This window comes from Bombina bombina, chromosome 4, assembly GCF_027579735.1.
Source record: "Bombina bombina isolate aBomBom1 chromosome 4, aBomBom1.pri, whole genome shotgun sequence".
NCBI classification, from domain to species: domain Eukaryota; kingdom Metazoa; phylum Chordata; class Amphibia; order Anura; family Bombinatoridae; genus Bombina; species Bombina bombina.
The window spans coordinates 1,150,477,126-1,150,490,638 of record NC_069502.1 but is presented as its reverse complement, the minus strand read 5'-3'; the positions used below and the strand labels follow the sequence as shown (position 1 = coordinate 1,150,490,638).

The following is a 13,513-nucleotide window of genomic DNA, read 5'->3' as shown; positions in this document are numbered from 1 at the left end:
GGGAGGGATCAGGGGGTCTGATGTTTCAGGTGGGAGGCTGATCTTTACACTAAAGCTAAAATTAACCCTGCAAGCTCCCTACAAGCTACCTAATTGACCCCTTCACTGCTAGCCATAATACACGTGTGATGCGCAGCGCCATTTAGCAGCATTCTAATTACCAAAAAGCAACTCCAAAGTCATATATGTCTGCTATTTCTGAACAAAGGGGATCCCAGAGAAGCATTTACAACCATTTGTGCCATAATTGCACAAGCTGTTTGTAAATTATTTCAGTGAGAAACCTAAAATTATGAAAAATTTTACGTTTTTTTTTAATTTGATCGCATTTGGCGGTGAAATGGTGGCATGAAATATACCAAAATGGGCCTAGATCAATACTTGGGGTTGTCTACTACACTACACTAAAGCTAAAATTACCCCCAAAAAGCTCCTTACATGCTCCCTAATTAACCCCTTCACTGCTGGGCATAATACACGTGTGGTGCGCAGTGGCATTTAGCGGCCTTCTAATTACCAAAAAGCAATGCCAAAGCCATATATGTCTGCTATTTCTGAACAAAGGGGATCCCAGAGAAGAATTTACAACCATTTATGCCATAATTGCACAAGCAGTATGTAAATAATTTCAGTGAGAAACTGAAAGTTTGTGAAAAAATTTGTGAAAAAGTGAACAATTTTTTGTATTTGATCGCATTTGGCGGTGAAATGGTGGCATGAAATATACCAAAATGGGCCTAGATCAATAATTTGGGATGTCTTCTAAAAAAAAATATATACATGTCAATGGATATTCAGGGATTCCTGAAAGATATTAGTGTTCTAATAGTGTTCTAGCGTTAATTTTGAAAAAAAATGGTTTGAAAATAGCAAAGTGCTACTTGTATTTATGGCCCTATAAGTTACAAAAAAAGCAAAGAAGATGTAAACATTGGGTATTTCTAAACTCAGGACAAAATTTAGAAACAATTTAGCATGGGTGTTTTTTGGTGGTTGTAGATATGTAACAGATTTTGGGGTTCAAAGTTAGAAAAAGTGTGTTTTTTTCCATTTTTCCTCATATTTTATAATTTTTTTTATAGTAAATTATAAGATATGATGAAAATAATGGTATTTTTAGAAAGTCCATTTAATGGCGAGAAAAACGGTATATAATATGTGTGGGTACAGTAAATGAGTAAGAGGAAAATTTCAGCTAAACACAAACACCGCAGAAATGTAAAAATAGCCTTGGTCCCAAACGGACAGAAAATGGAAAAGTGCTCTGGTCACTAAGGGGTTAAAAAATTACTTAGAAGCTCCCAATTTAGCACTGCTAATAAGATTAGCTTGGGACACCAACTTAAAGGGGCTGATAGCAGAACCCTCCCCTGCACATGACAAGACCCATTGTACAAACAGAAGCAATCTGAAGTCTGTATACATCAGTATACATCTACAACTTTGGGTCTTAATTAGGAGTCTGAAAATCAGCACAATGTTATTTAAAAAATAAGCAAAACTATACAATTTTACAAAAACACACCCAGAGGGGCTATATAAATGGATCATCTACAAAACATTTATGCAAAGAAAAATCTAGTGTATAATGTCACTTTAAGGCAGGAGCACTCACTAGCGAAACACTAGTCTCAATGAATTTGGAACTTTATGAGGCCCCTCGGCAGTCAAACTAGTGCCTGTTGTCTTGCCAGGGGTTTATACAGTTATCAAAAAGCATCACTTTGCCCTTGTGTTTATGACCCCTTTGCATAATATTTTTAGTTTGGCCTTTGTGGGCCTCTTGTTATATTATGTAGTAGCTTGCTTGACCATTAAATGACCATTCAATAGAAGGGAATAGCATTAGGAAGTGCACAATAAAAAGACAATGCAATAGCACTTACTCTCAAATGAGCAGTAGTGTTTTTTTATGTCAAATTTGAAAATTTACTTCAATATGCCGCCCCCTCTATCATATGACAGCCATCAGCCAATCACAGTCTCATATACGTGTACACTTCAAACTTTTGCACATACTCAGTAGTAGCTGGTGCCTCAAAAAGTATGCATGTAAGAAGACTGCACAATTTGATGAAAGTAAATCGGAATTTACTTTCAATACAGTAGAATTGCATAAAACAAGTGCATCATAAAAAGACAATGCAACAGCACCTACTCTGAATTATAAACGAGCAGTAGATTTTTTCTGGCCATACTTCAATTTGCCGGAACATGTGACAACCATCAGCCAATCACAGATTCATATACATATACACGTGAACTCTCATGCTCAGTAGTAGCTGGTGTCTCAGAAAGTGTATGTATAAAAAGACTGTGCACAAATTAAAAAGTGCAGTAAATTAGAAACAGCCAGATTACGAGTTTTGAGCGCTATAGGGAAATTAACAACCGCAGCATTTTCGGCGGTATTTCACTCCCTATAGCGTTGGTATTACGAGTTTAAAAAAGCCGGCGTTTGCAGGCAATATGGCTGCGTTGAGCTCCATATCGCACACAAATACCAGCGCTGCTTTGAGCTGCTGTTACGTGCTCGTGCACGATTTCCCCATAGACAACAATGGGGAGAGCCGGCTAAAAAAAGCCTAACACCTGCAATCACGGAGCGTAAAGCTCCGTAACGCTGCTCCATTGATGTCTATGGGAATTTTTTTTTATGTTTAAACCTAACACCCTAACATAAACGCCAAGTCTAAACACCCCTAATCTGCTACCCCCAACATCGCCACAACCTACATTACTGTTATTAACCCCTAATCTGCTGCCCCCAATGTCGCCGCCACTATACTAGAGTTATTATCCCCTAAACCTAACCCTAAGTCTAACCCTAACCCTAACGTAACCCTAACTAGTCTACCTAGTTAAAATAAATACAAACATCTGTGAAATAAAAATAAAGCATAAGCTAGATACAATATAACTATTAGTTGTATTGTAGCTAGCTTAGGTTTTATTTTACAGGTATTTATTTAGTTTTAAATAGGAATAATTTAGTTATTAATTGTAAATTTATTTGGAATTATTTTAATTATGTTAAAGTTAATGGGTGTTAGGGTTAGGGTTACGATAGGGTTAAGGTTAGACTTTAGGGGTTAAGGTTTAGGGGTTAATAACTTTAGGGGTTAAGGTTTAGGGGTTAATAACTTTAGTATAGTGGCGGCGACATTGGGGGCAGCAGATTAGGGGTTAATAAGTGAAGTTAGGTGGCGCCGATTTTGGGGGCAGCAGATTAGGGGTTAATAACGGTAATGTAGGTTGCGGCGATGTTAGGGACAGCAGATTAGGGGTTAATAAGTGTATGTAGGTGGCGACGACATTGGGGGCAGCAGATTAGGGGTTAATAATATTTAGCTAGTGTTTGCGATGCAGGATTGCGGCGGTTTAGGGGTTAATAGGTTTATTATAGTGCCAGCGATGTCCGGAGCGGCAGATTAGGGGTCAATAATTTTATTTTAGTGTTTGCGATGTGGGAGGGCCTCAATTTAGGGGTTAATATGTAGTTTATGGGTGTTAGTGTACTTTGTAACCCTTTAGTTATGAGTTTTATGCTACAGCTTTGTAACATAAAACCCATAACTACTGACTTTCAGGCTGCGGTACAGATCTTGTAGTTACTGTACCGCTCACTTTTTGGCCTGCCAGGCAAACTCGTAATACCGGCGCTGTGGAAGTCCCATTGGAAAAGGACTTTTTAAAAAGTGCGGTATTTACGTTGCGTGACGGCCAAAAAGGTGTGCGGTACAGCTATACCTACAACAGCTGTAATACCAGCGGTAGTGAAAAAGAGCCATAACGATGCTTTTTTTACTCATAACGCACAACTCGTAATCTAGCTGAAAGTCTCCTATAACTGCATACTCTATTGGCAAAAGCTTAGTTTTGTAGTATTGTACCTTTAATGCCTCTGTGATTCTAATTGCAGTATGGTCTTGCTTCACTGTACTTTAAAAGGTGTAAACCAGATAGCTATGTCAGCTTTAGAATAAAGCTATGATATTCTGGAGTCTTTGTTCCTTTATCAAATTTATTTTTTATATTTAAAACCAGTCTTGTTTTCTAACTTTGAAATTTTTTTTAAGTATATTGAAATAAACATTTCTCTCACACTATTTTACTGCAGATTTCAGATGCACATGAAGTTGAAAAACGTACAAAAGAAAATGTGATTAAAGGTCATGCATATTCTTTAGTTGGAGCCGTAGAGGTAAATACTCATGTATCTTAATGCCCTACAGAAATTCTAGGGATGGGCGTCTCTGTAGTTTTACGCAAATTCAGCCTTTTGAACGTGTTTATAGATTCAAATGTGACATTTAGATAATATCCTTGAAACTTACATTGAGGTTTGTGACATTTCATTGTCAATATTTAAGTGCAATAATGTTAGTTTTGAAAAGGTAACTTTTGTTTGCAGATAACTCGTGTTGAATGTTTGGTAAATGTTTAGACCAAACAAATGTGATCAACATTTCATAAAACAACCATCTGCCTAGCCTTATTTATCTTCATTTTTTCATTGTTAAAGGGACATTGTAGTGGAAAAAACATGCTTGTTAGAGCCGGGCTCAACAAACCCAGGTGCCAGGGAACCACTGATACCTTAAAATTAAGTCACCCATGAGGGTTGTTATATAATGTGTGAGTGTAATTCTTTGTATGTATATATGCACATTATGTCTCAAAATTAAATCAATGTAAATATTTGCATAGGAAATTAGCACATCTAGGCAAGTATCCCTGCTTGCTTTTCCCCAGAAATTCTTAATATATAATGTTACCAAAGCACAAGAGAATTTTGGGTAAGATATGCAAATTAGATATGCAAATTCTCAGTTTTTTTGCTTCTAAATACTGTTTTGACACAGCGATCCTTTTAAACAGGATTATTACAGCAAACCAGAAATCACTTACTAGACAGCCTGTTTCGTTCTTTTTGGAACTCATCAGTAGAAGATAGATTTCTGGTTGCTGCATTGGTAAAGCTATTTTCATGGTTAAACCAAAATTCATTAAAATTATGGGGGGAGATAAAAAACTGAAATTAAAATCCTCCATGTCTCAAAATTAAATCAATGTAAAAGGATCGCTGTGTCAAAACAGTATTTTGAAGCAAAAAAACTGAGAATTTGCATATCTAATTTGCATATCTTACCCAGAATTCTCTTGTGCATTGGTAACATTGTATATTAAGAATTTCTGGGGAAAAGCAAGCAGGGATACTTGCCTAGATGTGCTAATTTCCTATGCAAATATTTAAATTGATTTATATATATATATATATATATATATATATATATATGTCTATGAGGATCAATACTATAAAATATATATATATATAAATATATGTCTATGAAGATAGATACTATAATATATATATATATATATATATATATATATATATATATGTCTATGAAGATAGATACTATATATATATATATATATATATATATGTCTATGAAGATAGATACTATAATATATATATATATATATATATATATATATATATATATATATATGTCTATGAAGATAGATAATATATATATATATATATATATGTCTATGAAGATATATATATATATATATATATATATATATTGTAGTATCTGTCTATGAAGATAGACACTATAATATATTTATATATATATATGTCTACGAAGATACTATAATATATACAGTATATATGTTTATGAAGATAGATACTATAATATATATATATACGCCTATGAAGATAGATACTATAATATATATATATGTCTATGAAGATAGATACTATAATATATCTATGTCTATGAAGATACTATAATATATATATAAGTATAAATATGATGTGATAAATATATTAAATAATCTCACAGGGATGGCCAAAAGTTTCTGGCTTATTCATTTTGAACAACTTTGTCAAGCCCTGCGTTAGAGCACGCCGTATGCCAGTGTTTTGGCCTATGCATTTAACCATCTTGTGATATGAAACCCAAACAATGTCTCGTGTGATTCAGACAGATCACACAGCTTAAAAAAAAGTTTCCAATTTACTTCTGTTATCAAATTTTCTTAGTTTCCATGATATTCTTTGTTGAAGAGATACCTAGGCATGTGTCTGGAGCATTACATGTCATGAATTATTGCTGCCATCAGTGCTCTTGCAAATGGATAACTCTCCTGCAAAACTGCTGCCATATAGTGCTCCAGCTATGTGCACGCTACTGAGCTTACGTACCTGCTTTTCAACAAAAGATACCAAGAGAACAAATACAATTTGATAATAGAAGTAACATAGTAACATAGTAGATAAAGTTGAAAAAAGACTGAAGTCCATCGAGTTCAACCAATACAAATCTAATATACTTACAAAATGCGCTCCAGTTAAACTTAAATTAGTCTCATCAAAAGGTGACCCATTTAACACAAGCAATCATGGGCCCGATCCGATATGCAGCGTCGCCCGCAAAAGCCGGCGACGACGAATTTTGCGCGGGTTTGGTATCCTATATACGGCGTAACCTAGAAGTTACGCTCGTATATTTCTGCCTTCGCCCGTAGTTTTTTGGGCCATAGACAGGTATACCAAACCCTTGCAGTTTGGTATTCAATATACAGCGTAAGGACTTACGTGGCGAAAATCGAGAAATCTTACTCCATTTTTACCTCGCCACAAAATGCAGCCGTAGTAAACCTTACGCTGTCTATTGGAGCCCCGTAACTCCCTAAACTACCTGCAAAATAAAACCTAACACCTAACCTAATGTCTATCTACCTGTCAACCGCAATCTGCTAAATAAAACCTAACACCTAACGCATGCGCAATGTCTATCTACCTGTCAACCGCGATCTGCTAAATAAAACCTAACACCTAACGCATGCGCAATGTCTATCTACCTGTCAACCGCGATCCCCCGCCGCGATCCCTAATAAAGTATTTAACCCCTAAACCGCCGCACCCGGACCCCGCCGCCACCTACATTAAAAGTATAACCCCCTAATGTGATTCCCCTACACCGTCTCCAGCTACATTACCTACCCCCTAATGTGAGCCCCCTACACCGCCGCCACCTACATTAACTACCCCCTAATGTGAGCTCCTACCCCGCCTCCAGCTATATTACCTACCCCCTAGTGTGAGCTCCTACCCCGCCGCCAGCTATATTAAAATTATTAACCCCTAATTTAATCCCCCTACACCGCCGCCAGCTATATTAATTACATTAACCCCTAAATTAATCCCCCTACCCCGCCGCCAGCTATATTAATTACATTAACCCCTAATTTAATCCCCCTACCCCGCCGCCAGCTATATTAATTACATTAACCCCTAATTTAATCCCCCTACCCCGCCGCCAGCTATATTAATTACATTAACCCCTAATTTAATCCCCCTACACCGCCGCCAGCTATATTAAATAGATTAACCCCTAATCTAATCCCCCTACACTGCCGCCAGCTATATTAACTATATTAACCCTTATTATATTAGGGTTAATATAGTTAATATAGTTATTATATTATATATATTAACTATATTAACCCTAATTATATTAGGGTTAATATAGTTAATATCGTTATTATATTATATATATATTAAGTATAATAACCCTATCTAACTCTAACATCCCTAACTGAATTCTTATTAAAATAAATCTAATTAATATTAATATTAATAATTAAAATATTCCTATTTAAATCTAAATACTTACCTATAAAATAAACCCTAAGATAGCTACAATGTAATTAATAATGACATTGTAGCTATTTTAGGGTTTATATTTATTTTACAGGTAACTTAGTATTTATTTTAACTAGGTTCAATAGATATTAAATAGTTAATAACTATTTAATAGCTACCTAGTTAAAATAATTACCAATTTAACTGTAAAATAAATCCTAACCTAAGTTACAAATACACCTACACTATCAATAAATTAAATAAACTACAAATATCTAAACTAAAATACAATTAAATAAACTAAACTAAATTACAAAAAACAAACAAACACTAAATTACAAAAAATAAAAAAGCTTACAAGATTTTTAACCTAATTACACCTATTCTAAGCCCCCTAATAAAATAATAAAGCCCCCCAAAATAAAAAAATGTCCCTACCCTATTCTTAAATACAAAAGTTAACAGCTCTATTACCTTACCAGCCCTTAAAAGGGCCTTTTGCGGGGCATGCCCCAAAGAAATCAGCTCTTTTGCCTGTAAAAAAACCCCACAATACCACCCCCCAACATTACAACCCACCACCCACATACCCCTACTCTAACCCAAACCCCCCTTAAATAAACCTAACACTACCCCCCTGAAGATCTCTCTACCTTGTCTTCACCCAGCCGGGCAGAACTCTTCATCCGATCCGGGCGATGTCTTCAATCAAGTGGCAGAGAAGAAGTCTTCCATCCGGCGATGTCTTCATCCAAGCGGCAAAGAAGAAGTCTTCCATCCGGCGATGTCTTCATCCAAGCGACAAAGAAGAAGTCTTCCATCCGGTGATGTCTTTAATCAAGCGGCAGAGAAGAGGTCCTCCATCGGGGAAAAGTTTTCTTCCAAGCGGCATCTTCAATCTTCTTTCTTCGCTCCTCCGACGTGGAACATTCATCTGGCACGACGACTTCCCGACGAATGAGGTCCTTTAAATGATGTCATCTTGGATGACGTCATTTAAAGGAACCTCATTCGTCGGGAAGTCGTCGTGCCGGATGGATGTTCCGCGTCGGAGGAGCAAAGAAAGAAGATTGAAGATGCCGCTTGGAAGAAAACTTCGCCCCGATGGAAGACCTCTTCTTTGCCGCTTGGATGAAGACATCGCCGGATGGAAGACTTCTTCTTTGCCGCTTGGATGAAGACATCGCCGGATGGAAGACTTCTTCTCTGCCGCTTGATTGAAGACATCGCCCGGATCGGATGAGGAGTTCTGCCCGGCTGGGTGAAGACAAGGTAGGGACATCTTCAGGGGGGTAGTGTTAGGTTTATTTAAGGGGGGTTTGGGTTAGAGTAGGGGTATGTGGGTGGTGGGTTATAATGTTGGGGGGTGGTATTGTGTTTTTTTTTTACAGGCAAAAGAGCTGATTTCTTTGGGGCATGCCCCGCAAATGGCCCTTTTAAGGGCTGGTAAGGTAATAGAGCTGTTAACTTTTGTATTTTAGAATAGGATAGGGACATTTTTTTATTTTGGGGGGCTTTATTATTTTATTAGGGGGCTTAGAATAGGTGTAATTAGCTTAAAAATCTTGTAATCTTTTTTTATTTTTTGTAATTTAGTGTTTGTTTTTTTTGTAATTTAGTTTAGTTTATTTAATTGTATTTTAGTTTAGATATTTGTAGTTTATTTAATTTATTGATAGTGTAGGTGTATTTGTAACTTAGGTTAGGATTTATTTTACAGGTAAATTGGTAATTATTTTAACTAGGTAGCTATTAAATAGTTATTAACTATTTAATAGCTATTGTACCTAGTTAAAATAAATACCAAGTTACCTGTAAAATAAATATAAACCCTAAAATAGCTACAATGTCATTATTAATTACATTGTAGCTATCTTAGGGTTTATTTTATAGGTAAGTATTTAGATTTAAATAGGAATATTTTAATTAATAATATTAATATTAATTAGATTTATTTTAATAAGAATTTAGTTAGGGATGTTAGAGTTAGATAGGATTATTATACTTAATATATATATAATATAAAAACGATATTAACTATATTAACCCTAATATAATTAGGGTTAATATAGTTAATATATATAATATAATAACTATATTAACTATATTAACCCTAATATAATTAGGGTTAATATAGTTAATATAGCTGGCGGCGGTGTAGGGGGATTATATTAGGGGTTAATCTATTTAATATAGCTGGTGGCGGTATAGGGGGATTAGATTAGGGGTTAATGTATTTAATATAGCTGGCGGCAGTATAGGGGGATTAGATTAGGGGTTAATGTATTTAATATAGCTGGCGGCGGTATAGGGGGATTAAATTAGGGGTTAATAATTTTAATATAGCTGGCGGCGGTGTAAGGGGCTCACATTAGGGGGTAGTTAATGTAGATGGCGGCGGGGTAGGAGCTCACATTAGGGGGTAGTTAATGTAGATGGCGGCGGGGTAGGAGCTCACATTAGGGGGTAATATAGATAATGCATGTGGCGGCGGGGTCCGGGAGCGGCAGTTTAGGGATTAATAACTTTATTAGGTGGCGGCGGGGTCCGGGAGCGGCGGTTTAGGGGTTAATACTGTTACAGAAGCATTAGTTATTTTGTTGTGAAGAGCTTATTTCCCAGCAGCAATGCCTGAACCAGCCAAGCCAGCGCCTAAGAAGGGCTCCAAGAAAACTGTAACAAGTATCATTTCATAAAGAGTTAACTTTGATCAGCTTTTAGAAACTATTTTCTAAATACAAGTTTGCTGGCCCCAGCTCTAATTAAGTTTAGTGATAAACATTCCCATTGTCTAATCACCTCCGGAGTCAGACTGCTAATTGATAGATGGACTGCATTGTTTTCTTATGTGTAACTTGTTATCTGAAGTACTGTAATCCTATTGTGGCCTGTCAAAGGACATTGTCTCTCTATCTAAATGTGTGATGGGGGATTTTATGCTTCCCCCCTGGGAGTGCCCTGTGTGCATGTAATCTCAATAAAAAGCAGGCTGGGCATCCCAGTCCTGAGTTCTTGGTTGACCCTCAATCGCAGCGTTGACTCGTTTTTGTGGGCAGAAGGGTATCCTAGCTGTACTACAGCTAAGGGGGATTATTCTACATTTGCGAGACTCATATAGAATACTTTGGAAAGCAGCTTCTCCCCTCTTCAGCAATAGGGATCCAGGCTACTAAGCGGTCCATCTCTCAGCGAGACTAAGGGTAACCGTAACATTTGGCGGCAGCGGTGGGATTATCCTGGATTTCCTAGGAGAGGTACAGAACGGATGGAGAGCGCTTACGAAAAATTGAAGAGTACAACCCTAAAGGATTTACTTGAAAGCAGAGGGGGGTACGCCAGCAACCGGTCGAGGAGAGAGCTGATCGCAGAATTGACCGAACTGGATCAGAGCTTCACAATGGCGGAAACACCGACCACGATTAGTGACGAAAAAACCAGGATTGTTCGGGAGAGGCTCTCACTGTACGGGCCGAACCCCTCCATGGAATTTGTACAGCAGTTGATGGTGGAAGCGGACGAGGATATACGACTATATAAGACTCGAGCCCACAAACTCAACCTAGCGTACGCACACCGCAATGCTGAAGCCCTGCAGGTAATCATCCATGTCGAAAATGCTGGGAGGCCCAAGATACCCTATGCGGCATTTCGACCCTTCCTAGAGAGAGAGACAGGGATTGATGAATATTTGGCGGACTTCGAAAGGCAATGTGCCCTGCACCAGATTCCCAACAGAGAGTGGCCCACGATATTGTCTGGGAAACTAGCCGGGCGAGCCCTGGAAGCCTTTCGTACTCTGGGTGCTGAGGAAGTGACACAGTATGAGCTAGTTAAGGAGACACTGTTGCGACGGTACGCGGTAACTCCGGACACGTATCGCCGACAGTTTCGGAGCACGAAAAAGAAGCCTAACGATACCCATATGGAATGGGCGCACCGAATGCGGAGAGCGGCAAATCACTGGATGAGCGGAAGTAAAGCGGTGACTGGTGAGGAAATTTTACAATTGTTTCTCTTAGAACATTTTTATAATGGCATGGAACAGCAAGGGAAGGAATGGCTGCGAGACAGGCGGCCTTCTACCTTAGAAGAAGCAGCCAAATTGGCCGATGAACATTATGACTCCCGTCTTCACGAACCCACGAACTACCGAGCTCCAGCACGGGTCGAACCCAGAGAGGTTTACCGTGCGCCCCCTCGTGCTGAATTCCGAGCCCCGGTGCCCGCAGGGCCCGCCCGACACTCAGGACCACCCAATAACCGCTCTGAGCGTCCCAGACCGACTTGCCACCGATGCAAGCAACCAGGGCATTTCATGGCTAGCTGCCCCCTTAATGCGCGCCAGACACCCAGGAATTACAATTACCCCTCTGGGTCATATCATCCGGCCCGGGCCCTCTGTGTTAACCAAGAGGCCCCTATGGAGTAATATTTGGGGCTGCTTCACGAGGCGGACCCTGTATATGCTGCCTCAGATAACCGCCAGCACCATCGGCAGAAGGTATGGCTTGAGGGGCGATCTACCGAGGGATTGAGAGACACAGGGGCTACTATCACGCTGGTACAGAGTCATTTGGTGCCGGAGCACAAGCGATCCGGACAGACTGTGGCCGTTAGAGTGGCGGGGGGGATGTGTACAAAATTCCAACAGCTAAAGTGCCTCTTGATTGGGGAGCAGGAAAGGGGGCTGTGAACGTGGGCATAATGGATAATTTACCTGCCAAAGTACTACTGGGCAACGATTTGGGCCCCATGACTTCTGCCTATGCTCCAGTATGCAACAACGAGGCGGACCCAGTGACTACACGGGCCCAAGCCCGGACGGAGCGAGAGCTCTCACCAGTGCGGGAGACACAGGTAAGACCTACCCCGACCTTGCCTGACATGTTAGGCCCCATACCCTGGGACACCTCAGATGCTTTCGAGACAGAGTCTAAGACTGACCCGACCTTACAAAACTACCGGGAACGAGCAGAGACCGGAGGGGGCGGGGCAGATAACGAAACATTCTTATGGGAAAAAGGGAAACTATACCGCTGGACAGAGAAAAGGGGACAGCATAGGCAACAGCTGGTAGTGCCCCACAAATACCGTCAAGAAATCCTCAAGATAGGCCACGACATCCCCTTAGCAGGCCACCTAGCCGTAACCCGTACCCTACACCGCATTACTCACACGTTCTTTTGGCCAGGGGTACACGCTGACGTTAGAACTTACTGTAACACCTGCGATGTGTGTCAACAAGTAGGAAGGCGAGGCGATCACCCTAAAGCCCATCTAGTAAATATGCCCATTGTAGAGGAACCCTTCAGCCGGGTTGCTATTGACCTAGTGGGACCACTGGCTACCCCTAGTCCCTCCGGTAAGCGCTACATTCTTACCGTAGTGGACTACGCTACCAGGTACCCAGAGGCGGTCGCCCTATCCAACATACAAGCGGATACGGTAGCGAATGCACTAGTACAGGTGTTCTCCCGGGTAGGATTTCCAAAAGAAATCCTATCCGACCGAGGCACCCAATTTACGGCTGAATTGACCCAACAACTCTGGCAGGTTTGCAAAATTAAGTCCCTCCTGAGCTCCCCATACCACCCCCAGACGAACGGGCTGTGTGAGAGGTTCAATGGGACCCTCAAGCAAATGCTCAAGACGTTCACTCAGGAATACCAAAACTGGGAACGCTTCCTGCCGCACCTCCTATTTGCTTATCGGGAGGTGCCCCAGGAAACGACAGGGTTCTCTCCCTTCGAGTTGCTCTACGGAAGAAAGGTACGGGGACCCCTAAACCTGATCCGGGAGAACTGGGAGGGAGAGATGGAGACTGACGGTGTCCCCATTGTGCCATACGTGCTG

General features: G+C 39.9%; 1 protein-coding gene across 1 annotated transcript in view; it reads left to right on the top strand.

The window, feature by feature from the left end:
• LOC128658247 (calpain-8-like) overlaps positions 1-13,513 on the top strand; it is a 145,557-nt gene that overhangs the window by 51,025 nt on the left and 81,019 nt on the right. Inside the window, exon 6 of the mRNA XM_053712784.1 lies at positions 4,121-4,204. Within this exon, the coding sequence (XP_053568759.1) occupies positions 4,121-4,204 (84 nt within the window). The remainder of the gene's footprint in view (positions 1-4,120; positions 4,205-13,513) is intronic.